General features: G+C 49.7%; 1 protein-coding gene across 3 annotated transcripts in view; it reads left to right on the top strand.

Moving 5' to 3' along the window:
* The window catches only part of dpep2 (dipeptidase 2), a 96,413-nt gene that overhangs the window by 26,006 nt on the left and 43,238 nt on the right, over nucleotides 1-27,169 (top strand). For all 3 annotated transcript variants that reach the window (XM_072518280.1, XM_072518281.1, XM_072518279.1), the window contains exon 6: nucleotides 9,806-9,872. In XM_072518280.1, the coding sequence (XP_072374381.1) occupies nucleotides 9,806-9,872 (67 nt within the window). The remainder of the gene's footprint in view (nucleotides 1-9,805; nucleotides 9,873-27,169) is intronic.

Raw genomic sequence — 27,169 nt, 5'->3', positions numbered from 1 at the left:
ACCTTTTGTTGGCGCACCTCCTCAAAGAAGCTATGCGAGTCTGATGTTATCTTATTGCAGGCGTCCCTTAACTGGGTTATCGTGAGCGGGGTGGTGTAGGTGATAGGTGGACCTGTATGATTCCTTATCCTTCTTTCTGTAATGACCGGATTTATGGGTGCCGGGGCAGTTTCACTACATGTGGGGGTTGGTGCTATCTGTTCAGCCGGGGCTGCTGCTGCTTTTCTCTTTGGTATGGGTGGCGGTTGCTTTTGACCTTCAGTTCTATCTACATGTATGTGCCCGCTTTCTTTTACCTCTGCCCAATCGGCCGTCTCGTCCTCCTCTTTCCCTGCTGTTGAGTAGGTACACATAAATCCATTCTGAACCGAAAGTAATGATTGGAGTCTGTTTATCTCTCGCTGGCACTTGGTGTGATCAGCGGTACTTTGCTTTTGCTCCTTAGTGGCCTGGTGGAGCGCTCTTAAAGCTGCCTGTAAACCGGCACATTTGTTTGTTAATTGAGTGACCTTTTGTTCAGTCTCCTCTCTTACCAAGACCGCACGTTGTGTGTCTTGATAGGCCTTGTCATACTGGGTGAAAGCTCCTAAGGTGTACTACACAGGACTGGTGGGCGTGTTTAACATCGGCGATTTCCCTTTCCTTAACGGCTAACATCTCCCGGAGTTCCTCATTGTTTCTCCTATTTTCTTCCTCCTGCTCTCTTAACTGACCACGGAGTGTCTCTATAACCTCCTCGGTGCCTCGCAACTGTGCCAAGCAGCACACTATTGCCATTGGCATTCTTCTTATATATCTCACAAAGATTCTCCCACCAAGTCTGTCCTATCTTTCCTGGACCTGTCTCAGTGTTTGACCAGAAATTCAACCAAAGGGGCCTTCCTCAACACATCCTCCCATACGGGGCACTGCTCTGACTTATCGACTACTGTAACCTCGGGTTGCGGATTCATCATCTTTTCTACTAATTGCACTGCCATCTCTTCTCTACTTTTAATTTGGAACAGGGGGAATAAGGAGTTGATCGAACAATGGGTACGGCTTACGGTTATATTCCGGTTCACAATCCCTCTAGATTTGCATGCAACTCTGACGAGTTTACCTTACCCTTCCCTGTTAGTTACACATGTCGTTAGTGGACCCTTCCGAAATTCGGTTATATGTCGACACAAAACTTACGCTTGTAGTTTCTGTTTCCTTTTTCCAATTTAATTCAAAGTTGTGGGATCTCTCGGAGTAACAAAGTTACTTCTAATCGAGTCCCACCAGAGTCGCCAATAAATGTTGCTATCTTTATGATCAGACCACAAGCTGCGAGTATGTTTCTTGTATTGACTAAATGACCACACAACCAATATGTTAGTTCAAAAGACAGTTTATTATTAAACACAAGACTGATTTCTATGTGCAATGATACACGCAGCTACGTATTAAACTACACCTATCAACTAAGATGACCTTTACATAACTTCTGGATGACCGGCTCTGTGCGGGTAGATAAGGCCTTTATCTGAGTCCCCAATTGTGTCGGCTGGAAATCGTCAGGTTCGTTTCGGCTACGGCTCGTCTCTCTCTCAGGTAGCGATCGCGGGTCTTGAACTTGGCTGGTCGTTATGCTGCGATTGGTGTGGGCACAGGCCGATCCCAAAAGAGACCGATCCCTAGTGCGCAGGGCTTCTTCTCCTTCTCTTTCGCGCTATTTTGGGCGGGGTTAACTCAGGGTCCAATGGATCGATAGAGTCTCAATCACTCTGAGAGTAGGAGTGCGGGAATGGAGAAAGATCTCCGGATGGAAAACCCAAAAGGACTGAGTCGGTCAGATGTCCAACTGAAATTAAAATACTAGTCTGATTTATTCAACAGAATATTAAATAAAAGTTGCAGGTGACTACCGACAACAGATTTTAGCGTTTCTCTTTGAATAATTGAGAACAAAATGCTTCTTACTGTAACCTAGACTGAAAGCATAACTCGTGACTAATATGCAAAGGTTAACTGCCATACGAACCACTTTATTGTGTTCTGTCAATATTCTGACCTGTGTCTGTCTATAATGGTTTCAGAATGACTGCTGAATGGGACTAAATCAGCTTCAGATGTAACAACACCCTGCAAAGGTCTGGCAGAATTTACTTTACTCAAACTAACTAAAGCTCCCTTTCAAATATATGCACCACAAGATACATGTACCTAATTATGTGGCTTTGCCTACTTATTTTTTTGTTTTTGTTTAGATATTTTTATTCTCCTTTTTCACATTTTCTCCCAAATTTGCACCCACCAATAATCAATAATCAGTAACGAATATAATGTCAATCCCCATGTCAATAACAATGATCCCATCCTCCCACCAAACCCCAAACATTAGCCTGCATGTTAACATAGTGACAAAAATGAATCAGGAATCACCCATAGTCACCATGAACACACACAGTCTCCCTCCCCCAACCCCCCCCCCCCCCCCAACTAATGTTCGATGTTATCCAGTTCTTGAACGTGCACAATGAATAATGCCCAGGAATTGTAGAACCCCTCCATCTTTCCCCTCAGTTCAAACTTAACCTTGTCAAGAGTCAAGAATTCCAACAGGTCCCCCCACCACGCCAGGGCACAGGGTGGGGAGGTTGCTCTCCATCCCATCAGGATCCAACTTTGGGCGAACAACGAGCGAAGGCTACAACATCTGCCTCCGCATCCATTTCCAACACTGGCTGGTCCGACACCCCGAATATGGCCTCCCGAGGGCCTAGGTCCAGTTTCACGTGCACCACTTTAGAGATTACCCTAAACACGTCCTTCCAGTAATCCTCCAGCATCGTACAGGACCAAAACATATGAATGTGATTTGCGGGGCCCTCCCCGCAACATTCATACACATCTTCTACCCTTCAAAGAATCGGCTCATCCTCGCCCTCGTGAGGTGTGCTCTGTGTACCACCTTCAGCTGTATCAGCCACAACCTCGCGCACGAGGTGTTCGCTCTCCGGAGCACCTCACACCAGAACCCCTCCTCGATACCCTCTCCCAGCTCTTCCTCCCACTTTGCTTTGATCCCTTCCAGTGGTGCCTTCTCCTCTTCCAAAATAGCTCCGTAAACTGCCAACACTACCCCCTTCTCCAGTCCCCCTGCCGTCAGCACCTCCTCCAGCAATGTGGAGGCCGGCTCCACTGGGAAACTCTGTATCTCCTTTCTGGCAAAATCCCGAACCTGCATGCATCTAAACATTTTCCCCTGCTCCAGCCCATACTTCACTTCCAGCTCCTTCAATCCTGCAAACCGACCCCTAAGAAACAAATCTTTTAGTGTCTTAATCCCCTTCTCCTCCCATTTCCGAAAATTTCCATCCCACTTCCCTGGCTCAAATCTGTGGTTCCCCCGAGTCGGCATTTCCCTTGACCCTGCCCCCAACCCGAAGTGCTGGCGAAACCGCCTCCAAATTCTCAATGAAGCTATTATTACCGGACTCCCTGAGTATTTCCCCGGAGCCATCGGGAGCAGCGCTGTTGCGCACGCTTTGCCCACTTATTTGTGGAGAAAATTAATCTGTCCCACCTCAATGCTGTGAGAATAATCCAACTTACGTCTATCAGTGACCACACCTTGAAAACAACGGTGTGGACAAGCAGGCAGAGTTCCAGTTTCATATCTCCACTTATGGTTCCATTTCTATGGTGCCTTTCATGCACAGATGTGTTCCAAGCTGCTTCACAGGATCACACGGCCATGCCAAGCCAGAGAAAATACTAGGAGGAATTACCAAAATGTCGGTCGGGGTGAGGGTTTTTGAGAAGGATCTTAAAGGTGGGTTTGAAGAGTGGGGTTTGGGGTGGGGGGCATAATTCCGGAAATGGGCAGCACAGTGGCAGAGTGGTTAGCATTTCCGGACTCGGGTGACTGTGTGGAGTTTGCACTTTCACCCTGTGGTAGTATGCATTAGGGGTCATGTGGGACTGTGAAGCTGTGATGTCATTGGCTGACAGATCCCGGGTCCTGGTTGGCCGTTGACCTCTAGCTCCGCCCTGAAGGCGGAGTATAAGAACCAGGAGTTCTCCCCCGCAGGCCAGTCTGTTACTGAACTGCGGGGAACAAGTCACGCTTAATAAAGCCTCATCGACTTCATCTCTATTCGTCTCTGGTGAGTCTTTGTGCGCTACAATTTATTAAGCGTGCTTAAAGGACTATGAACCTCAGGATCATCCCGGAATGCCTGAAGATCAGCCCCAACGCAGTGAACTCAGCAGCAGTTTTCAAACATTGGCAGACTTGTTTCGAGGCCTACCTCAGAACGGCCCCCGGCCGGGTCACAGAAGACCAGAAACTACAGGTCCTGCACTCGAGGGTAAGCCCGGAAATTTTCCCTCTCATCGAAGACGCAGAGGATTTCCAGACGGCGTTCGCAGCACTAAAGAGCATCTATATTCGCCCAGTGAACCAGATCTACGCACGCTACCAGCTCGCAATGAGACGGCAAAGTCCCAGAGAATCGCTGGACGAATTCTACGCCGCGCTGCTAATTTTGGGACGGGGCTGCAGCTGCCCGCCGGTAAACGTGATTGAACACATGGACATGTTGATGCGCGATGCTTTTGTCGCAGGTATGAACTCTCCCCAAATCCGCCAAAGACTTTTGGAAAAAGAGTCGCTGGGACTCTCAGAGGCACGGGCCCTTGCAGCCTCCTTGGATGTAGTCGCGCGAAACGCCCGCGCGTATGGCCCCGACCGCGCGGCAAACCCTTGGGCTCCGTGGACACCCGTCGCGACAAACCCCCCTTCCCACCCCACAGGCTTGCGCGGTTCAGACTCCAAGTCGTCCCGGGGGGGCCCGCTGCTATTTCTGCGGCCAGGCGAAACACCCCCGGCAGCGCTGCCCGGCCCGCGCAGCGATTTGCAAAAGCTGCGGGAAAAAGGGCCATTTCGCGGCTGTGTGCCGGTCCCGGGAGGTCGCCGCTGTCCCAGGAGAAGAAGCAGTCCTGCGCTTTTCTAACGCTCCCCAACCCCCCCAGTGCCCTATGTACGACCCGCAAGCGCAGCAATTTTGGGTCCCGGCCACCGCTGTCCCCGGAGAACAAGGAGTCCTGCGCGTTTCAAACGCTCCCCAACCCCCCCCCCCCAGCGCCCCATGTGCGACCTGCAGGCGCCGCCATTTTGGGTCCCGGCCACCACGAGGGGAGGAGGGGCGCCGCCATCTTGGGACCCCCCCAGCCCTGTGCGACGCATGGGGGCAGCCATTTTGTCCACCCCCGCTGCCATCTTGTGACCCCCCAGCCATGTGCGATGCATGGGGGCGGCCATTTTGTTCACCCCCGCCGCCATCTTGGACGGCAACATCGGACCCCAGTGTCGACGGCTCCACGGGGTTCGAGGAAGACGCTCAAGCACTACGATCACGTCTGACGCTGGACCAAGCACGGCCCCGGACGCTCCAGACGACGACAACAACGGTGCTGATAAACGGCCACGAGACACCATGCCTGCTCGACTCCGGGAGCACAGAAAGCTTCATCCACCCCGACACGGTAAGACGCTGTTTTTTGACCATCCGTCCCAGTGCGCAAAAGATTTCCCCAGCTGCAGGATCCCACTCCGTACAGATTAAAGGCTTCTGTATAGTAACCCTAACGGTGCAAGGGAGGGAGTTTAAAAACTACAGGCTCTACGTCCTTCCCCAACTCTGCGCGCCCACATTACTGGGATTAGACTTCCAGTGCAATCTGCAGAGCCTAACCTTCCAATTCGGCGGCCCAATACCCCCACTCACTATCTGCGGCCTCGCAACCCTCAAGGTTGAGCCCCCATCCTTGTTTGCAAACCTCACCCCGGATTGCAAACCCGTCGCCACTAGGAGCAGACGGTACAGCGCCCAGGACCGGACATTCATTCGGTCCGAAGTCCAGCGGCTACTGAAGGAAGGCATAATCCAGGCCAGCAATAGTCCCTGGAGAGCACAGGTGGTAGTAGTAAAGACAGGGGAGAAGCAAAGGATGGTCATAAACTATAGCCAGACCATCAACAGGTACACACAACTAGATGCGTACCCTCTCCCCCGCATATCCGACATGGTCAATCGGATTGCCCAATATAAGGTCTTCTCCACCGTGGACCTCAAGTCCGCCTACCATCAGCTCCCCATCCGCCCAAGTGACCGCAAGTACACAGCCTTCGAGGCAGACGGGCGATTATACCACTTCCTAAGGGTCCCATTTGGCGTCACAAACGGGGTCTCGGTCTTCCAACGAGAGATGAACCGAATGGTTGATCAACACGGGTTGCAGGCCACGTTCCCGTATCTCGACAACGTAACCATCTGTGGCCACGATCAGCAGGACCACGACGCCAACCTCCAAAAATTCCTCCAGACCGCTAAAGCCTTGAACCTCACATACAACGAGGACAAGTGCGTTTTCAGCACAAACCGGCTAGCCATCTTGGGATATGTAGTGCGCAATGGGATAATAGGCCCCGACCCCGAACGCATGCGCCCCCTCATGGAATTTCCCCTCCCGCACTGCTCAAAAGCCCTAAAACGCTGCCTGGGTTTTTTTTCATATTACGCCCAGTGGGTCCCCCAGTACGCAGACAAGGCCCGCCCCCTAATACAGACCACGACTTTCCCTCTGTCGACAGAGGCTTGCCAGGCCTTCAGCCGCATCAAAGCGGATATCGCAAAGGCCACGATGCGCGCCATCGACGAGTCCCTCCCCTTCCAGGTCGAGAGCGACGCCTCCGATGTAGCTCTAGCGGCCATCCTTAACCAAGCGGGCAGACCCTTGGCCTTTTTCTCCCGAACCCTCCACGCTTCAGAAATCCGCCACTCCTCAGTGGAAAAGGAAGCCCAAGCCATAGTGGAAGCTGTGCAACATTGGAGGCATTACCTGGCCGGCAGGAGATTCACTCTCCTCACGGACAATCGGTCGGTAGCCTTCATGTTCGATAATGCACAGCGGGGCAAAATTAAAAACGACAAGATCTTAAGGTGGAGGATCGAGCTCTCCACCTTCAACTATGAGATCCTGTACCATCCCGGAAAGCTGAACGAGCCATCCGATGCCCTATCCCGCGGCACATGTGCCAACGCACAAATTAACCGCCTCCAAACCCTCCACGAGGACCTCTGCCACCCGGGGGTCACTCGGTTCTACCACTTTATAAAGTCCCGCAACCTCCCCTACTCTGTGGAGGAGGTCCGTACAGTCACAAGGAACTGCCACATCTGCGCAGAGTGCAAACCGCACTTTTTCAGGCTGGATGGTGCGCACCTGATCAAGGCTTCCCGTCCCTTTGAACGCCTTAGTCTGGATTTCAAAGGGCCCCTCCCCTCCACCGACCGCAACACATACTTTCTGAATGTGGTGGACGAGTACTCCCATTTCCCCTTCGCCATCCCCTGCCCTGACATGACAGCGGCCACAGTCATTAAAGCCCTTAACACCATATTCACACTCTTTGGTTGCCCCGCATACGTCCACAGCGACAGGGGGTCCTCCTTCATGAGTGACGAGCTGCGCCAGTTCCTGCTCAACAACGGTATAGCCTCGAGCAGGACGACCAGCTACAACCCCCGGGGAACGGGCAAGTAGAGAGGGAGAACGGCACGGTCTGGAAGACCGTCCTACTGGCCCTACGGTCCAGAGACCTCCCAGTTTCACGGTGGCAGGAGGTCCTCCCAGACGCTCTCCACTCCATCCGGTCGCTACTGTGTACTAGCACTAACCAAACGCCTCATGAGCGCCTCCTTGTCTTCCCCAGGAAGTCCTCCTCTGGAACGTCACTGCCGACCTGGCTGGCGGCCCCAGGACCCATCTTGCTCCGAAAACATGTGCGGGCGCACAAGTCGGACCCGTTGGTCGAGAGGGTTCACCTCCTCCACGCGAACCCACAGTACGCTTACGTGGAGTACCCCGACGGCCGACAGGACACCGTCTCCCTGCGAGATCTGGCGCCCGCCGGCACCACGCACACCCCCCCGACACCAATCACCCCCTCCCTGCCACCGGCGCACCCCGCCACCGCCCCCTTCCCGGGAGGATCGGTCCTCCTCCCAGCTCCGACCAGAAGTGAAGCTGAGGCAGAAACCGTAAGGCTCCCGGAGACGACAACACGGGAACAAGCACCACCACCGGGGCCGAGGCGATCGACAAGAATGACCAGACCGCCCGACCGACTCGTGGCACGGATGTAACACTACAATGTTATGGATTTTAACGAGAACTTTTTTTCTTTTCCCCCTTACGACCACTGTAAATAGTGCAAAACAAAAAAAAAACCCTGTACATACTGTGATGACATGCAAAAGTTTTCCTCCCAGGACCAGCCTTGTAAACCCTTACCACCATGCGAAGCACCACCCCGCCGGGTTCATTTTTAACAGGGGGTGAATGTGGTAGTATGCATTAGGGGTCATGTGGGACTGTGAAGCCGTGATGTCATTGGCTGACAGATCCCGGGTCCTGGTTGGCTGTTGACCTCTAGCTCCGCCCTGAAGGCGGAGTATAAGAACCAGGAGTTCTCCCCCGCAGGCCAGTCTGTTACTGAACTGCGGGGAACAAGTCACGCTTAATAAAGCCTCATCGACTTCATCTCTATTCGTCTCTCGTGAGTCTTTGTGCGCTACACACCCCATGTCTGTGTGGGTTTCCTAAGGGTACGCCGGTTTCCTCCCACAATCCAAAGATGTGCAGGTTAGGTGGATTGGCCTTGCTAAATTGCCCCTCAGTGCCCAAAAGGTGGGGTTACGGGGATGGGGTGGAGGCGTGGGCTAAAGTAGAGTGCTCTGTCCAGGGGCCGGTGCAGACTCGATGGGCACAATGGCCTCCTTCTGCACGTTAGTGATTCTATTCTATGATTTTATGATGCTATGATTCTATGAACATGGGATCTTGATGATTGAGAGCATAACTGGTACATGGTGGAAAGATGGCGGACAGAGGCAGAGGAATGTGCCAGGGAGATGCAACACTGAAGATGGGATAGAATGAGGCTGTTTAGGAATTACACACAAGGATAAGATCAGTTTTACATGGAGTCTATGCGGATACCTGAGAACAATAGGAATGGTGAATGGACTATGAACATGTATGTCATCTTATCTTTGACATTAGAAGGTAATTTCCCTATATTTGGAGTGAGTAATAAAAATCTTTTCCTTAGGGATGTCTTAATTATAACACTGTACTTACATACAAACGTGTGAATTAGGAGCAGTAGGAGGCCATTTGGCCCCTCGAGCCTGCTCCACCATTTGATAAGATCATGGCTGATTAGATTGTGGCCTCAACTCCCCTTTCCTGTCTACTTCCTATACCCTTTGATCAGCTTGCCAACCAAAAACATATTCAATGACCATGCCTCCACTGCGTTTTGGGGAAGAGAATTACAGTGAAACGTGAAAAGAGATAAAGTAATGTACCACGGATTTCCTTTTTACCACACAGTGTACCTAATCCACTAAACCACCATGGGTGCTAACCTGAATCAAAAGGGAACGACTCTCTGTGTAATCCTTTTCTGGTGGCTCTTAATCCGTTGCTTCTGCCTGTATGGGCACTGCATGGTGTTAAACAGATTACTGTTACAAAGGGTGCATGTGTAAAGTTCCGTCAACATGTTGATAATCTTGTAGATTTGGACCCACAGATTACTGTTACAAAGGGTGCATGTGTAAAGTTCCGTCAACATGTTGATAATCTTGTAGATTTGGACCCACAGATTACTGTTACAAAGGGTGAATGTGTAAAGTTCCGTCAACATGTTGATAATCTTGTAGATTTGAACCCTGGTTAAAATGGTTGGTGTTTACTTTTTCAGGGCAAGAAGCACAGAGGAGCATTCTGACATTGTGCCTCCCAAATCCAGCTTGACTGATTTTGGTCAGGTAAGATCTGTGTTTGAAATGAATCTTTAGGTTTTGCCCTCCTTGGGCTGTGATGCTGCTGCAATTATGACTTCCAACATTGATTAGCCTGTGCAAATCCTCCTGAAAAACGGCCGGGTCCACAAATCGGACATTTCTTTTAAGGGGATCATGCCAGACGTTTGGAGGTCTTGTGGCGCAGTGGGCAGCGTCTCTGCCTCTGAACCAGAAGTTCCGGGTTCGAGTCCCATCCCAGGACGTGATGGCCAGGGAAGGTGCATTCATAACGCAGCCAAACAGGCTGAGTGTCAACCTGCAAATCCTTCCAACATGCCAACGGCTGGTAAGAGTGAGAGATACTCCTGGTCAGCCATGCTTGATGAGGAGTGGCACCTCTCAAGCTATAAACCTATAAGCTGGCAACCTGTTCCAGGTCAAACTAGTTATGGAAACAGATGAAAGTTTGCCTTCTGCACTACTAGGTTGCACCACATTCATCTGAGGAAGGAGCAGCGCTCCGAAAGCTAGTGACATCGAAACAAACCTGTTGGACTTTAACCTGGTGTTGTAAAACCTCTTACTGTGCTCACCCCAGTCCAACGCCGGCATCTCCACATCATCACCACGAGGTGTGGGAAAGCAATCAAACAAAGCACGCAATTTATATGAGTGAAAAACCTTACTGGGTTGGATTTTGCAGCCTACTTTGCCACATGTAGATTCTGGCAGCGGAGGGTGGCCTGCCTGCCGTTGGCCAGTGGCGAAAGCTTCTGGTGCCGCCAATTTCTATGGGTCTTGAGTGCCCTACACCCTACACTGCCAGGGAACGTGACATGGGGGGTGGGGTCACCATCGGCGGGATCAGAAGAACCCATCGGCCGAAAGGGCTGGAATATTTAGACCTCTCTTATTCACGGATTTGCTGCATCAGAAAAGTAGTGTCCCGAGAAGTTACTCATCTCGTGCGGCTGATGTTTTAAGTGGCTTTGTGACCCTTGACCACCCCCCCCCCCCCACCCGACTCAGGTCTGAAAGGTTTGGGGAGTTGCTGCATTGCTTTGCGCGCCTGTCACTTCCTGTGATCTGAGTGGGTTGAAGATGTGGCAGAGACGATTGAGCTCATCCGCGAAGAACATAAAACCTTTGCAGATTCCAGTAAGGTAGAATATTTAGCTTGTACTTGTAACCAGAACCTATGCCTATTCTTACTACAGTGCAGAGCTTTGAGGCCATTAAGGCCCCTCAATTAGAAGCCCACAGGCATAAATTCAACCATTGCATTTGATTCCCAAAAGCCTGTATTTTCTATGGACACTGGTTGCCTTCTTGCAGGTGGCCCCAAGTTAATGTAAAGAAAGTTATTGAAGCGTACTTTACAATCTTGTGTAAAGAAACCCAAATAGTTTTCAGTTACAATTGTTTTCAACATCATTTCATTTTGATTGATCTTTTCTCATTTTAATCAGGGCGCACTGGTGTAGGGAAGTGGGGGAGGCAAGAATGAGTTATTAAATTCGATATATATGAAGTGAATAAACATCAGCAGAGACACGGTCATTACCCCAAAGTGCTTTCAAAGCAATCATATAATTTGGTTTTCATGTGTGACTTATTGGCTGAATTCGGGGGTTCCAATTTTTGGAGAAACCAGCACGGAGTTGATCTCAAATTTGCTGCTTTGGAGACCCTCTGGCCGGGATTCTCCCCCAACCGGCGCCAAAGAGTGGCGTGAACCACTCTGGCGTGGCCACCCAGAAGGTGCGGAATCCTCCGCACTTCCGGGGTCTAGGCCGGCGCTGGAGTGGTTGGCGCCGAAGGGCCTCCGCTGGCCGGTGTGAGTTGCCGCATGCGCAGGAGCACCAGCGTGTTCTGGCGCATGCGCAGAACCGCTGGTGTGATTCCTGCGCATGCGCAGGGAGTTTCATCTCTGCGCCGGCCATGGCGGAGCTTTACAGAGGCCGGCGCAGAGGGAAAGAGTGCCCCCACGGCACAGACCCGCCCGCAGATCGTTGGGCCCCGATCGCGGGACAGACCAAGGTGGGGGACCCCCCCCCGGGGTCGGATCCCCCTGCACTCCCCCGAGGACTTCGCAGGCCGCCCTTAGAGCCAGGTCCCGCCGGTATGGACCTTGTCCATTTCACGCCGGCGGGACCGGCCGAAAACGGGTGGCTGCTCGGCCCATTGGGGCCTGGAGAATCGCCGGGAGGGGCCACTGCCAATGGCCCCCGACCGGCGCGGCGCGATCCCCGCCCCCGGCAAAAAACCGGCGCTCGAGAATTTGGCAGGGGGCGGCGGGACAGGATTCACGCCGCCCCCCGGCGATTCTCCGACCCGGCTGGGGGTCGGAGAATCCCGCCCTCTACCTGGACAATCATTTTTATTTGTGCCACCATATTTCTTGCAATGTACATCAGCAGTAGGGAAAGTTCACCGGGAGGATACAACATGAATCTGAAGTACTGATGCAGAACTGCCGTCCCCATTTCCGACAGATCCCACTTTTGCCATCAGGGAGAAAGTGTGGAGCCTGAATCATACAGGGGGGAAACTTGAACTCAACAGGACCATTTAAAATTAGTTGTGACTTCAACAGACTCCATTTTCACTGTTTTATGGGCCTTATCCCACAGTGTGACAGTCACAAATTTATGAAGGAGGCAGGGACATTTGTGAAGGGCGGATAAGGTCTGTTTTAGGGTCATGGTCTGAAGTAATTTAAATCTCCAGCCTTTTAAAAATGAAAAAGAAAACAGTCTGCAGTTGTCTGTTAGACTAAAACACAGACAGTTACTGAAGTACATTGATTGACAAGCCATCTGGTGTAGCTTACAAAAAACCCATTAACCATCTATTCCTGCAGTTTCAATGGACACCATTGTTGATATTTCCTAAGGGCTGTTCACAGAATCATAAACGCTTAACTTCCTGGCTCCCTGGCATCGGATTTTCAGGGGATACCCCCAAAATGCACTGGGAATCCCTCCCAGGTAGTTTACCTGGCAATGGGCCAGAAGTGTTACCTTCCCAGGAAAATTGCACTGGGAACCATCCAACAAAGCAATGTAAATCACTAAATTCAGTTGGTTCTGCCAGTCTTACATACATAGACACTCTGAGAGAGTGAGAAGAAATAAAAGCACTCCTAACTTTAGCGGAACTATTTTAAAGACCGACACCAAGCCCCGCACAGGACAGCCTCCACACCCCCAAACCCCTCAGGGAAAACCCAACATCATTTCCCAGCTAAGCCCACCCAACCCCCCACACCCACAGGATTCCCAACCTCCCATCTCAAACTGACTTCTCTACGCGACCAAACCCGATCCGACCTCCCCCCCGCAAGCCGAAGACACCCAGCCCCCTAGACCCGATCCACCAGATATGTTTGACACCACCCCCGATGTTCGAACCCCCGCTCCCCCCACGCCATGTCCAAATCCCCACCCTCAGACATCCCATTCATTTACCTTGGGCACTTACTGTCTCCCTGGCCTGCTATTTTCAATGGTACCTTTAAAGTCACCTGCTTTATGGCAGCTAGTGCCGTAAAAAAAGGGGACATCCTTCTATACTCTGCTTCTTTTACACTTCTTGTGGAGCCAGGAATGCGCTGCACTGCCAGAATCTCACCCAGCCTGAGTCAGGAAGGTCGGGTGAAACAGGCACTTAGTAATTTACTAGAATCACAGAACGTTTGCAGTTATTTTGGCCCATTGTATCTGCACTGGCTCTCACTGAATGAGCAATTTATCCAGTGCCATTCCCCGCTTTCTTCCCATCACCCTCCACATTCTTCCTTTTAAGGTAATTATCTTTTGAATATTTTGATTAAATCTGCCTCCACCACACTCCCAGGCACTGCATTCCAGATCTTAACCACAGTGAAAAAGCTCAATCTCCTCTCGCTTTTGCTTCCTTTGCCAATTACTGTAAATCTGTGCCCTTTCATTCTCAACCCTTGATTGGGAATAGTGCCTACCTACCTACTCTATTCAGACTCCTCAATATTTTGAATACCTCTAGGGGTGGGATTCTCCAATAATGGGGCTATGCATCCACTCCAGCGTCAAAACGCGGGCGTTTCACGCTGGACTTTCCTGAAGAAAGTCCTGGCTGTCTCTGAGGCCCCCCCACACCCCGCCGGTGAAGGATCCCCCCCCCGCGCCCCCCCCCCCCCCCCCCCCCCCCCCACCAGGGCGGCTGCAGGCTGAGTCTGCAGCCGCCGCCGACCGTTCCCGCCAGACAATACGTGGTTAGAACCACGCTGTCGGGAACCCGGTCACTTTTCTTCGGTGAATTGCGGGGTGGGGAGGGGGGGGGGCCTCTATCAATGGTCCCCTACCCGCGCCGCATAGACCGCGCGCAATTCGAAGCGATTCTCCGGTGACCGGAGAATCGCGGGAGGGGCGTTGCGCCAGATTTTGGCGTCAACGCCCATTCTCCTCCCCCGCGCCGATTGTGATTTTGGCGCAGAGACTCGGAGGATCCCCTATTGCATTTCGTTCTCGAAGGAAAACAATCCTAATTTCTCCAATCAAACTTTATAACTGAAGTTCCTCATCACTGAAAACATTCGTTTGATTCTTTACTGCACTCTCTCCAATGCCTCCACACCATTCCTAAAGTACGGTTCCCAGAACTGGACGCAATATGCCAGCTGAGGCCAAATCAGGATTTTACATAAGTTCAACATAACGTCCTTGCTCTTGTACTCCATGCCGCTATTAAGAAAGCCTCGGATACCATATGCTTAATTAACTGTTCTCTCAACCTGTCCAGCCACCTTCGATGATTAGTGCACATTTAACACATTTACACATAGGTCTCTGCTTTTTAAAATTCATTTCTGGATTGTGGGCATTGCTGGCTAGCCATCATTTATTGCCCATCTCTAGTTGCCCATGAGAAGGTGGTGGTGGGTTGTGTTCTTGAACCGCTACCATCCCTGTGGTGTAGGGTCACCAACAGTGTTCAGGAGAGTGTTCCAAGATTTTGACGAACGACACTGAAGGAACGGTGATATATTTCCAAGTCAGGATGGTGAGTGGCTTGGAGGGGAACCTCCAGGTGGTGGTGTTCCCATCTATCAAATTCTAGATGGTAGTTGGACATGGGTTTGGATGGTGTTATCCAAGAAGCCTTGGTGAGTTTCTGCAGTGCATCTTGTGGGTTTCTCCCATCTGAATCAATTCTCTGATTTGTAATCCACTGCCTAGCTAGCTAAGGTGGAGTGGTGTGGTCACAATGGTTAGCACTGCTACCTCACAGGGCCAGGGACCTGGGTTCGATTCTTGCCTTGGATGACAGTCTGTATGGAGTTTGCACATTCTCTCCATGTCTGTGTGGGTTTCCTCCAGGCGCTCCGGTTTCCTCGCACAGTACAAGGATGTGCAGGTTAGGTGGATTGACCATGATTGATGCGTGGGGTTACAGGGATAGAGGGGAGTAGTGGACCTTGGTAGAGAGCTCATTCGGAGGGTCGGTGCAGACTCGATGGCTTCCTTCTGCAGTGTAGGGATTTTGTGTAGGGATTCTATGGAGAGTTCAATCCCTCCCTAACAGCAATGGCTAAACCCGCCTGCGAAGATATTGGTCTCAGCTATTTCTTAATACCACATGGAATTAATCAAGTTGATTGAATACTGGCATTTGTGATGCTGGGTACTTCAACAAGAGGCTAAGGTGGATCATCCACTCTGCACTTCTGACTGAAGGTGGCTGCAAATGCTTCAGCCTTGTTTTTCATTTGTAAAACTCTCGCAAAATCGACTTTGACGGACTGGACACTGTGTCTAGATGGCTGAAAAGCATTTCCCTCAACAAGTCCTCTTTTCTCAACCGTAAAATGGCCAACCTTACAGGGGAGGATGAAGGAAACACTTCAAAGACATTCTGAAGCTCTCCTTGAAGTGTGAGAGTATTGATATTAATGACAGGCAGGAGCTTGCTACCAAATCGCGGCAACTTGTCCGTCAAGATGCATCGCGCCTTGAGTCACAATGTCATAATAATGGGACAAAACAGTGGCAGAGAAGGAAAGAAAAGAAAGAGAATCCTGCACTCTAGATCCCACTACCTCATAAGGTGTTTATGCCCCATGCGCCAAAAGATCTGAGGGTCAAAAATTAACCTGTTCAGTCACATGAAGACCCATGGCAGAAACCTTCAAGCCTGAGTAGGTGTCTTCCTCGAATTGGGGGTTTGCTGGTGACGACAGTGACATGATGGGCTCTGCCATCATTAAGGAATCGGGATGTTTGTGAAGCTTCCTCCTCTGATTACCTTTTTAATGGTCTGCCACCATTCACGACTGGTTATTCAGAACCCTGCTTATGTCACCGTATCGTCTCAACTATTCAAATGATTCAGGCGCCTACATCCCCGTGACATTATCACAAATAATGGACTTGATGTAATGTGAATGCTTAGCATTTTTCTCGGAAATTCTTCTCCATTATTCTAGCTGTTCAATTGACATTTGCTCTGAAATGTCACTGCCCCTATTAAAATATAGAGAGAGGACTTTCAGAGAAATACGAACACCATTATTTCACAGCCTGGTAATGGTACTAACTAGTATGCCTCAGACAGAGATAATAAGCACGTTTCCTCCTATTCATTAGGCTCACCATTAGTCAAGAAGTGCCAGACTGTCTCACTTGGAAAAATAAATGTTTTTCTTACAGACACTCTGAAATTTATCCTGAAATATCCTGCTAGCCCCCTTCAGGTAGAAGAATTTCCAGAGAAATCATCACATCTTGCAGAACTGGTTTAAACCCCATTTAACTGGGCTACCAGATACAGCCCCGCCGGAGGAGAGTGAATTTATTTATTTGTGCAATGACTTTTTAAAGGAACGGCACGTTCAAGAAAAGTGCTTGGTGAAATAAACTTGAATTGGGAAGGAGGAGGAGGAGACCCAGATGTAATTTTTGTCAAGGTGATGCCACCCCTTGACGGAATGATATGAATTAGTGACATTTAACCAATTGTCCATCAGGGAATCAGCAGAGATGGCAAATTGGTAGAAGGTGCCAAGGAAGTGAAGGAACGAGACAGGGTAAACACCAGGATTAGTGTTGTGTGCTGGGACTTGCTGCTTCTGTGATCTTCAATAAGTTATTGAAAGTTTTTAAGGGGCGGAATTTTCCAATTTCCTTTGTACCCAAAGTGTCTGCTTGGGCAGAAAAAGCAGAGTGCAGCCCACTGGCTGCGCTGCCGGCTTTTCCCGCCATACCTTCTGACACGTTGGGGGGGGGGGGGCGAAATAAGGTGAAGGTGACTGAGGGAGTATAAGGGTTCATTTTTATCTAAAGTCTATTCTTTCTTTTATTTAGTTAATTAACTTAAAAGTTGCTGTTTGATTTAGAAGAACGTGAATTTTCAGTCAGCTTTAAACAAAGGTTCTACTTGTAGGTACTTGCAGCTGGAGCTTGTTAATTGGATTAGGCCAGTTTTCAGAGGCTAGATTCACAGTATAAAAGTGATCCACCTACAGTGCAGACTTTATTTGCACTGAGTGCTGAATTTGGTGCATTTGAGTGCTAAGTGAGAGTTCGGTGACTGAGGGAGGTAGGTGAGGAGGGAGTAAGGTGCTCCTTTCATTTCATTTCCTACATTTCCTCAAAGAACGAGAAGGGAGCCAGGAGTTTACAGAGAGTGCAGCTGACTGGGAGCAGAGTCGGAGGGCGGAGGTCCAGTTGGTCCACAGGGCAGCTATATTCTGTAAGGTAAGAGGGGATGGAGGCTAGGCCAGTTGCATGCTCCTCCTGTAGGATGTGGGTGGTGAGGCATACCACCGGTGTCCCCGCTGACTATACCTGCGGGAAGTGCACTCCAGCTCCTCAGAGACCGTCTTAGGGAACTGGAGCTGGAGCTGGATGAACTTCGGATCATCCGGGAGGCAGAGGAGGTTATAGAGAAGAGTTACAGAGAGGTAACCACACCCAAGGTACAGGACAAGAGTAGCTGAGTTACAGTCAGGGGAAAGAAAACAAACAGGCAGACAGTGCAGGGATCCCTTGTGGCCGTTCCCCTTCAAAACAAGTATACCGTTTTGAATGCTGTTGGGGGGGGGGATGACCTACCGGGGGAAGGCCCTAGTAGCCAGGTCTCTGGCACTGAGTCTGGCTCTGGGGCTTAGAAGGGAAGGGGGGAGAATAGAAAAGCAATAGTAATAGGAGATTCAATGGTTAGGGGAATAGATAGGAGATTCTGTGGTCGCGAGCGAGACTCCCGGAAGGTATGTTGCCTCCCGGGTGCCAGGGCCAAGGATGTCTCGGATGGGTTGAAGTGTGTATACCTCAATGCAAGAAGCGTCAGGAATAAGGTAGGTGAACTTAAGGCATGGATCAATACTTGGGACTACGACGTGGTGGCCATCACGGAAACATGGATAGAAGAGGGGCAGAAATGGTTGTTGGAGGTCCCTGGTTATAGATGTTTCAATAAGATTAGGGAGGGTGGTAAAGGAGGTAGGGGGATGGCATTGTTAATTAGAGATAGTATAACAGCTGCAGAAAGGCAGTTCGCGGAGTATCTGCCTACTGAGGTAGTATGGGTTGAAGTCAGAAATAGGAAAGGAGCAGTCACCTTGTTGGGAGTTTTCTATAGGCCCCCCCAATAGTAGCAGAGATGTGGAGGAACAGATTGGGAAACAGATTTTGGAAAGGTGCAGAAGTCACAGGTTGTACTCATGGGTGACTTCAGCTACCCAAACATTGAGTGGAAACTCTTTAGATCAAATAGTTTGGATGGGGTGGTGTTTGTGCAGTGTGTCCAGGAAGCTCTTCTAACACAGTATGTAGGAGGGGAGGCCATATTGGATTTGGTACTTGGTAATGAACCAGGGCAAATGATAGATTTGTTAGTGGGGGAGCATTTTGGAGATAGTGACCACAATTCTGTGACTTTCACTTTAGTAATGGAGAGGGATAGGTGCGTGCAACAGGGCAAGGTTTACAATTGGGGGAAGGGTAAATACGATGTTGTCAGACAAGAATTGAAGTGCATAAGTTGGGAACATAGGCTGTCAGGGAAGGACACAAGTGAAATGTGGAACTTGTTCAAGGAACAGGTACTACGTGTCCTTGATATGTATGTCCCTGTCAAGCAGGGAAGAGATGGCCGAGTGAGGGAACCATGGTTGACAAGAGGTTGATTGTCTTGTTAAGAGGAAGAAGGAGACTTGTGTAAGGCTGTGGAAACAAGGTTCAGACAGGGCGCTGGAGGGATACAAGATAGCCAGGAGGGAACTGAAGAAAGGGATTAGGAGAGCTAAGAGAGGGCATGAACAATCTTTGGCGGGTAGGATCAAGGAAAACCCCAAGGCCTTTTACACATATGTGAGAAATATAAGAATGACTAGAGCGAGGGTAGGTCCGATCAAGGACAGTAGCGGGAGGTTGTGTATTGAGTCTGAAGAGATAGGAGAGGTCTTGAACGAGTACTTTTCTTCAGTATTTACAAATGCGAGGGGCCATATTGTTGGAGAGGACAGTGTGAAACAGACTGGTAAGCTCGAGGAAATACTTTTAGAAAGGAAGATGTGTTGGGCATTTTGAAAAACTTGAGGATAGACAAGTCCCCCGGGCCTGATGGGATATATCCAAGGATTCTATGGGAAGCAAGAGATGAAATTGCAGAGCCGTTGGCAAAGATCTTTTCGTCCTCACTGTCAACAGGGGTGGTACCAGGGGATTGGAGAGTGGCGAATGTTGTGCCCCTGTTCAAAAAAGGGAATAGGATAACCCTGGGAATTACAGGCCAGTTAGTCTTACTTCGGTGGTAGGCAAAGTAATGGAAAGGGTACTGAGGGATAGGATTTCTGAGCATCTGGAAAGACACTGCTTGATTAGGGATAGTCAGCACGGATTTGTGAGGGGTAGGTCTTGCCTTACAAGTCTTATTGAATTCTTTGAGGAGGTGACCAAGCATGTGGATGAAGGTAAAGCAGTGGATGTAGTGTGCATGGATTTTAGTAAGGCATTTGATAAGGTTCCCCATGGTAGGCTTATGCAGAAAGTAAGGAGGCATGGGATAGTGGGAAATTTGGCCAGTTGGATAACAAACTGGCTAACCGATAGAAGTTAGAGAGTGGTGGTGGATGGCAAATATTCAGCCTGGATCCCAGTTACCAATGGCGTACCGCAGGGATCAGTTCTGGGTCCTCTGCTGTTTGTGATTTTCATTAATGACTTGGATGAGGGGTTGAAGGGTGGGTCAGTAAATTTGCAGACGATACGAAGATTGGTGGAGTTGTGGATAATGAGGAGGGCTGTTGTTGGTTGCAAAGAGACATAGACAGGATGCAGAGCTGGGCTGAGACGTGGCAGATGGAGTTTAACCCTGAAAAATGTGAGCTTGTCCATTTTGGAAGGACAAATATGAATGCGGAATACAGGGTTAACGGTAGGGTTCTTGGCAATGTGAAGGAGCAGAGAGATCTTGGGGTCTCTGTTCATACATCTTTGAAAGTTGCCACTCAAGTGGATAGAGCTGTGAAGAAGGCCTATGGTGTGCTAGCGTTCATTAACAGAGGGATTGAATTTAAGAGCCGTGAGGTGATGATGCAGCTGTACAAAACCTTGGTAAGGCCACATTTGGAGTACTGTGTACAGTTCTGGTCACCTCATTTTAGGAAGGATGTGGAAGTTTTGGAAAAGGTGCAAAGGAGATTTACCAGGATGTTGCCTGGAATGGAGAGTAGGTCTTACGAGGAAAGGTTGAGGGTGCTAGGCCTTTTCTCATTGGAATGGAGAAGGATGAGGGGCGACGTGATATAGGTTTATAAGATGATCAGGGGAATAGATAGAGTAGACAGTCAGAGACTTTTTCCCCGGGTGGAACAAACCATTACAAGGGGACATAAATTTAAGGTGAATGGTAGAAGATTTGGGGGGATGTCAGAGGTAGGTTCTTTACCCAGAGAGTAGTGAGGGCATGGAATGCACTGCCTGTGGGAGTAGTTGAGTCGGAAACATTAGGGACCTCCAAGCAGCTATTGGATAGGTACATGGATTTACAGTAGAATGATATAGTGTAGATTAATTTGTTCTTAAGGGCAGCACGGTAGCAGTGTGGATAGCACAATTGCTTCACAGCTCCAGGGTCCCAGGTTCGATTCCGGCTTGGGTCACTGTCTGTGCGGAGTCTGCACGTTCTCCCCGTGTGTGCGTGGGTTTCCTCCCAATTCTCCGGTTTCCTCCCACAATCCAAAGATGTGCAGGTTAGGTGGATTGGCCATGATAAATTGCCCTTAGTGTCCAAAATTGCCGTTAGTGTTGGGTGGGTTTACTGGGTTATGGGGATAGGGTGGAGGTGTTGACCTTGGGTAGGGTGCTCTTTCCAAGAGCCGGTGCAGACTCGATGGGCCGAATGGCCTCCTTCTGCACTGTAAATTCTATGATAATCTATGATTAATCTAGGACAAAGGTTCGGCACAACATCGTGGGCCGAAGGGCCTGTTCTGTGCTGTATTTTTCTATGTTCTATGTTCATGGCCCCGTCGGCTGATTCTCGCTTCCTTACTGGCGAGCTCAAACTTTGTAAGTGTCATTTTCAGTACACACTTTAGGGCAAAGAAGAACCAGATGTGTTTTCAGTCGCACTTATCTCAAGCTCAAAGCGATGAAACAGGGAAATTGAGTGGCAGTATCAATATTAATCAAGTAAACAAATTCAGTCTTTGTAATTGATACTTATTAAAATACATAAAATTCCTGATGTGCAAACACTTGAATGCAACATAAAGGTTTTAATACTTTCCCCATCTAAACACCCATGCTGAATATTAGTGCAGCTCTTTGACATATTTGTGAAAACAGCCAAGAGGAGTCCTCTCAGATCATTTTTTTGAGGGTACACCCTGTCCCAGGCCAATTGTCCCCTTTTATCTTATACTTGATGTGGTTGGGAGGTTAGATGAACTCTGTTAAGCCTTTGCAAAACAAGCTGAGGAACTGCATGACAGTGATGACTGATGTACTGCCGAGATGGGGAAATGTCTAGTTTCCTCCCAGTTCATATCAGGAATTTACTCATGTGGAGAATGTCACATTTTGGATTCCAAAGCTAGACATTTTCCAGGATTCATTATCATCAGATAGTCTAAAGGTGGGCCTCATTAGCTCGACAACCTGGAGTGCATAGCTAACTAAAGGAAAGTGATTAAATGTAATAGTTCTGGCCAGGTGAACAACAGCTTGGACATACTACTGCACTTTCTTTGAAGGCTACAGTGAAAGTCTGTGCAGTTAGCCTGTGGTTTGTCAGTTGAGAAATACCCTGTGGGATTTTAAATCCTTTGTCCACTCACTCTAGTCTTGCAAAATCAAAATCATAAATCTAAATTTATGCAAAATTCATTATTGCAAAAGGCACAAAGCCATGTCTCACCGATTGGCAGGGCTGCGTACTGGTGCTCCCGACAGCTAACTCCCGATCCCGGGTGAGCCATGACTTCTTTCCTGCTTGTTATTTGCAACCCTGACCCTAATCCGCTTTCTTGGCCCAGAATCTGTGTTTATTTCATAAGTTTGTCTTTGTTGGGAGCTCTCGGAGTCACAAAGTCGTGGGTTCACATCCCACTCCAGGTTTTGAGCACAAGAATCTAGACTGACACCCCAGGGCATTGCTGAGGGGGGGTGCTGCACTGTTGCAGGTGCCACCTCTTGGGTGTGTTGTCTTCCCTCTCGAGTAAGCATAAAGGGTCCTATGGCACTATTTTGATGAGCAGTGCAGTTATTCCCAGTGTCCTGGCAAATATTTATCCCTCAATCCTGTTGTGGGAGCTTGCTGTGTGTGAATTGGCAAATGTTCTACATTATAACAGTGATTACACTTCAAAAGAACAGTGAGTGTGAAGCGCTTTGGGATGCCCTGAGGTCATAAATTGCGCTACATAAATGTAAGCCTTTTTCGGACAAGCATCTGTGCTATTTGCAGTGTGACGGGTGTCAGTTCCAAAGGTGGAAACTCCTTGTAGAGCTTTACTGTAGCAGAGGGGGGCAGCTCTATTAAACAAGGAGGGTGGAAGTGTGGAAGGGGAGAGTGGAATGGGGAGTTGTGAGAGGAAAGGAGGGATAGGAAGAGGAAATGAAATGATGAATGGAGGAAGGAAAGAAGTGTGGGAAAATGGAAGGAAAATTTAAAAAAACAAAGTTTGCTGCCTTTGTAATTTTATTATAATCATAAACTGTAAGATGAAAAAAAATGATCTCAGCTCTAATTTACTCAGCCCTCACAACTCTATCCCTCGCATGGAACCTTGCAACCCTAGACCGCATCTGAAATAAAGCCAGGAGATCAGATAAGGTCCATTTCTTAAATTTGTCGCGGACGTGTTATGAACTGGTATGGGGGAAGGGGAGGTGACAGCAGCTTAATAACAGCCTGCTTATATTTGTCTCGAAAGAAAGCACTCAGCATCAACTGAATGCGTCATGGCAGCAAAAGGTGCAAAACTGTGGCGTATAGTGACTGCTGCCCCACAAGTGATGTGGGTAAGTGCTAATGGTGCTGTTAATGGGATATAGAACATAGAACATAGAATGATACAGCGCAGTACAGGCCCTTCGGCCCACGATGTTGCACCGAAACAAAAGCCATATGGACTGTCATGTTTGTTTAAATTACCCTGACCCTGTGTTATAACCTATCTGCTTACCATTGGCTGGGGACTAATGACAATCCCACAATCCTGTGGGAGTATGAGCTTCCCCAATGAGGGGGGGGGTGGAGAAACCATTAGTAAACTCCAAGTATAAATAAAGCTGGCCAGTTTGGAACCAGCAGGAAGGAGTGTGCAGCAAGGGAAGTTACTGCTGCTGTTATATATATATATATTATATATATATATATATATATAATCTGTTATTGTAAATAAATGTTATTACTTTGTATCCTTAAAACTCGTGCTGGATTCTTCGTGGCCCTCACAAAACTGGCGACGATGGTTAAAGTGAATAGCTGTCTACACTGCTGAAGCCACCTCCCTGGATTTTTGTTTGATACAGGTTGGAAGTTGTTTTCTATTATGCCATGCCTCTGTACGGACGTTTGGATGTTTTTGATGCTGCGCTGGGAAGCTGGAACCAGTACGCACAACGGATGCGTTACTATTTGTGGGCAAACAATATCACCGAAAACGAGCGCCAGGTGGTCATATTGCTCACCGCCTGCGGGCCGCATACGTTTGGGGTGATTAGGAGCCTTACGTACCCAGCTGCACCGGACACCAAAACGTTTGATGAACTTGTGAATATAGTGGGGCAACATTTTAACCCAACCCCGTCCACGATAGTCCAGCGTTACCGGTTTAATACCGCTGAGAGGACCCCTGGAGAATCCCTTGCCGATTTTCTATCCAGGCTACGCAGGATTGCGGAATACTGTGACTATTGTGAGACCTTGTCAGAAATGTTACGCGACCGTTTGGTTTGCGGTATTAACAATGCGGCCACCCAGAGAAAGTTGTTAGCTGAGCCAACATTGACTTTTCAACAGGCCATTCAAATAGTATTGTCCCGAGAGAGCGCAGAACGAGGAGTGCAGGAGCTACAGGGAATGGAAGTCCTGCGGTACCTTGGGCGAGGCGACGTCTTGACCGACGCCAGTGGCCGTCGGACATTCCTCCCCGAAGGGAGCCTTCTCCAGAACCAATGGATGAGGAACCATGTCCGTGTCAGACTTGTAGGCGCCGCCCCGTCGCGGACGCCGGTCCTGGGGGCGCCGGAGGTGCCGTCGTTCCGACCGAAACTGGGACCAGCCCAGGGGCCGTACCTTCCATGTGGATGAACCTGCGGCAACTACTCCTGAGGACGTGGAGATGGAGGACGACTGCCTGCAGCTGCATTGTGTGGTAGCTCCCCGTGTGGCCCCCATTAAGGTGACAGTACGGGTCAATGGTCACCCGCTTGAGATGGAGTTGGACACTGGCGCAGCGGTCTCCGTGATCGCCCAGAGGACATTCGACCGCATCAAGCAGGGTATACAGACCCTTACATTAACCGACTCACAGGCCAGGTTGGCCACCTACACGGGGGAACCACTGGACATTGCAGGAACTACAATGACCCCTGTTGTTTATGGACACCAGGAGGGGCGTTTCCCACTTATCGTGGTGCGCAGCCATGGGCCCAACCTGTTGGGTCAGGACTGGTTGCGCCATTTGCGGTTGCAATGGCAGCACATCCCCCAAACAGTTTTTGAAGGGTTGACTGAGGTGCTAGGACGATACCCTGATGTATTCCTGCCTGGTTTGGGGAAAATAATAGGGGCCGTAGCCCGTATCCAAGTCGAACCAGGAGCCATGCCGCGCTATTTCCGGGCGTGCCCGGTGCCTTACGCCTTGCTCGAGAAGGTAGAAGGGGAGCTCACTCATTTGGAGAGTTTGGGTATTATCAGGCCCGTCCATTTTGCTGACTGGGCAGCACCAATTGTACCTGTAATGAAGCCAGATGCCACAGTTCGCTTGTGTGGCGACTATAAACTTACAGTGAATACGGCTTCCCGACTCGACCGATATCCAATGCCTCGCATAGAGGATCTCTACGCGAAGCTTGCAGGCGGACTCTCCTTCACAAAATTAGATATGAGTCACGCCTACCTACAGTTGCAGCTGGAGCTTGCCTCCCGACCATATGTAACGATTAATACACACCGGGGCCTGTATGAATATACACGGTTGCCCTTTGGAGTATCCTCTGCCTGTGCTATTTTTCAATGTGTTATGGAGGGCATTTTGAGAGGTTTACCACGTGTTGCTGTCTACTTAGATGACGTTTTGATTACAGGGACGTCGGAGCAGGAACATTTGGAAAATCTGGAGGCTGTCCTTAGATGCTTTTCGGAGGCTGGAGTCCGTTTACGTCGCACAAAGTGCGTATTTCAGGCAAAGGAAGTAGTCTACCTAGGTTATCGGGTGGATCGCAAAGGTTTGCATCCCGTCGCAGAGAAGGTGCGTGCGATTCAGCAGGCCCCCGCCCCGACTGACACTTCGCATCTTCGTTCTTTTCTCGGTCTCGTAAACTATTATGGGAAGTTCCTCCCCAATCTGGCAACTACGCTGGCCCCGTTGCACCTTCTGCTAATGAAAAATCACACCTGGGTTTGGGGTCAGCCGCAAGAAACCGCTTTCCGGCAGGTAAAGCAACAATTGTCGTTGTCTGGGTTACTAACCCACTATGATCCTGGAAAGTCTTTGCTCATCACATGTGATGCATCCCCGTATGGTATTGGGGCCGTCCTGTCCCACAAGGTGGAGAACGGGGCCGAGCGACCGAAACCTTTCGCCTCCCGCACATTGACTGCAGCGGAGAAAAAGTACGCGCAGATCGAGAAGGAGTGCCTGGCAGTGGTTTTTGCGGTGAAACACTTCCACTAGTACGTGTACGGCCGCCATTTCGCTATCGTGACTGATCATAAGCCTCTGCTGGGACTTTTCAGAGAGGATAAGCCAATACCGCCCATTGCTTCCGCACGGATCCAGCGCTGGGCTTTGTTGCTTGCTGCATACGAGTATTCTCTGGAGCACAAACCAGGAACGCAGATAGCAAATGCCGACGCACTGAGCCAATTGCCTTTATCGACCGGCCCCATGTCGACCCCCACGACCGGTGAGGTGGTTGCAACCCTAAATTTTATGGACACCTTGCCTGTCACGGCATCACAGATCTGTGAGTAGACCCAGACGGAGCCAGTCCTGTCAAAGGTTCAGCATATAGTCCTGTATGGTGGGCAGCACAGACAGCTCCCAGGCGAGTTGCGGGCATTTTCCTCCAAGCTGTCAGAATTCAGCATGGAAGACGGCATCCTCTTGTGGGGGACGCGTGTGATTGTCCCGGAAAAAGGCCAGGAGCTGATACTAAGAGACTTGCACAATGGGCATCCAGGTGTGACCAAAATGAAAATGTTGGCCCGGAGTTATGTCTGGTGGCCAGGCCTCGACACCGACATTGAGAAGGTGGCCCAAAACTGCTCCATTTGCCAGGAGCATCAGAAGCTTCCGCCGGCCGTGCCCCTACATCACTGGGAATGGCCAGGGCAGCCTTGGGCGCGCTTGCATGCGGATTTCGCCGGCCCTTTTCAAGGATCCATGTTCCTTCTATTAATCGACGCCCAGTCTAAATGGCTAGAGGTGCATAAGATGCAGGGGACAACGTCCTGCGCAACAATTGAAAAGATGCGTTTGTCCTTTAGTACGCATGGCCTCCCCGAGGTGCTGGTCACGGATAACGGCACTCCATTCACGAGTGAGGAGTTTGCGAGGTTCATGAAGATGAACGACATACGCCATATCCGCACTGCCCCTTACC

Source organism: Scyliorhinus torazame, chromosome 10 (genome assembly GCF_047496885.1).
Source record: "Scyliorhinus torazame isolate Kashiwa2021f chromosome 10, sScyTor2.1, whole genome shotgun sequence".
NCBI lineage: Eukaryota > Metazoa > Chordata > Chondrichthyes > Carcharhiniformes > Scyliorhinidae > Scyliorhinus > Scyliorhinus torazame.
The sequence above is the reverse complement of the archived record's forward strand: the minus strand, read 5'-3'. Positions and strand labels throughout refer to the sequence as shown.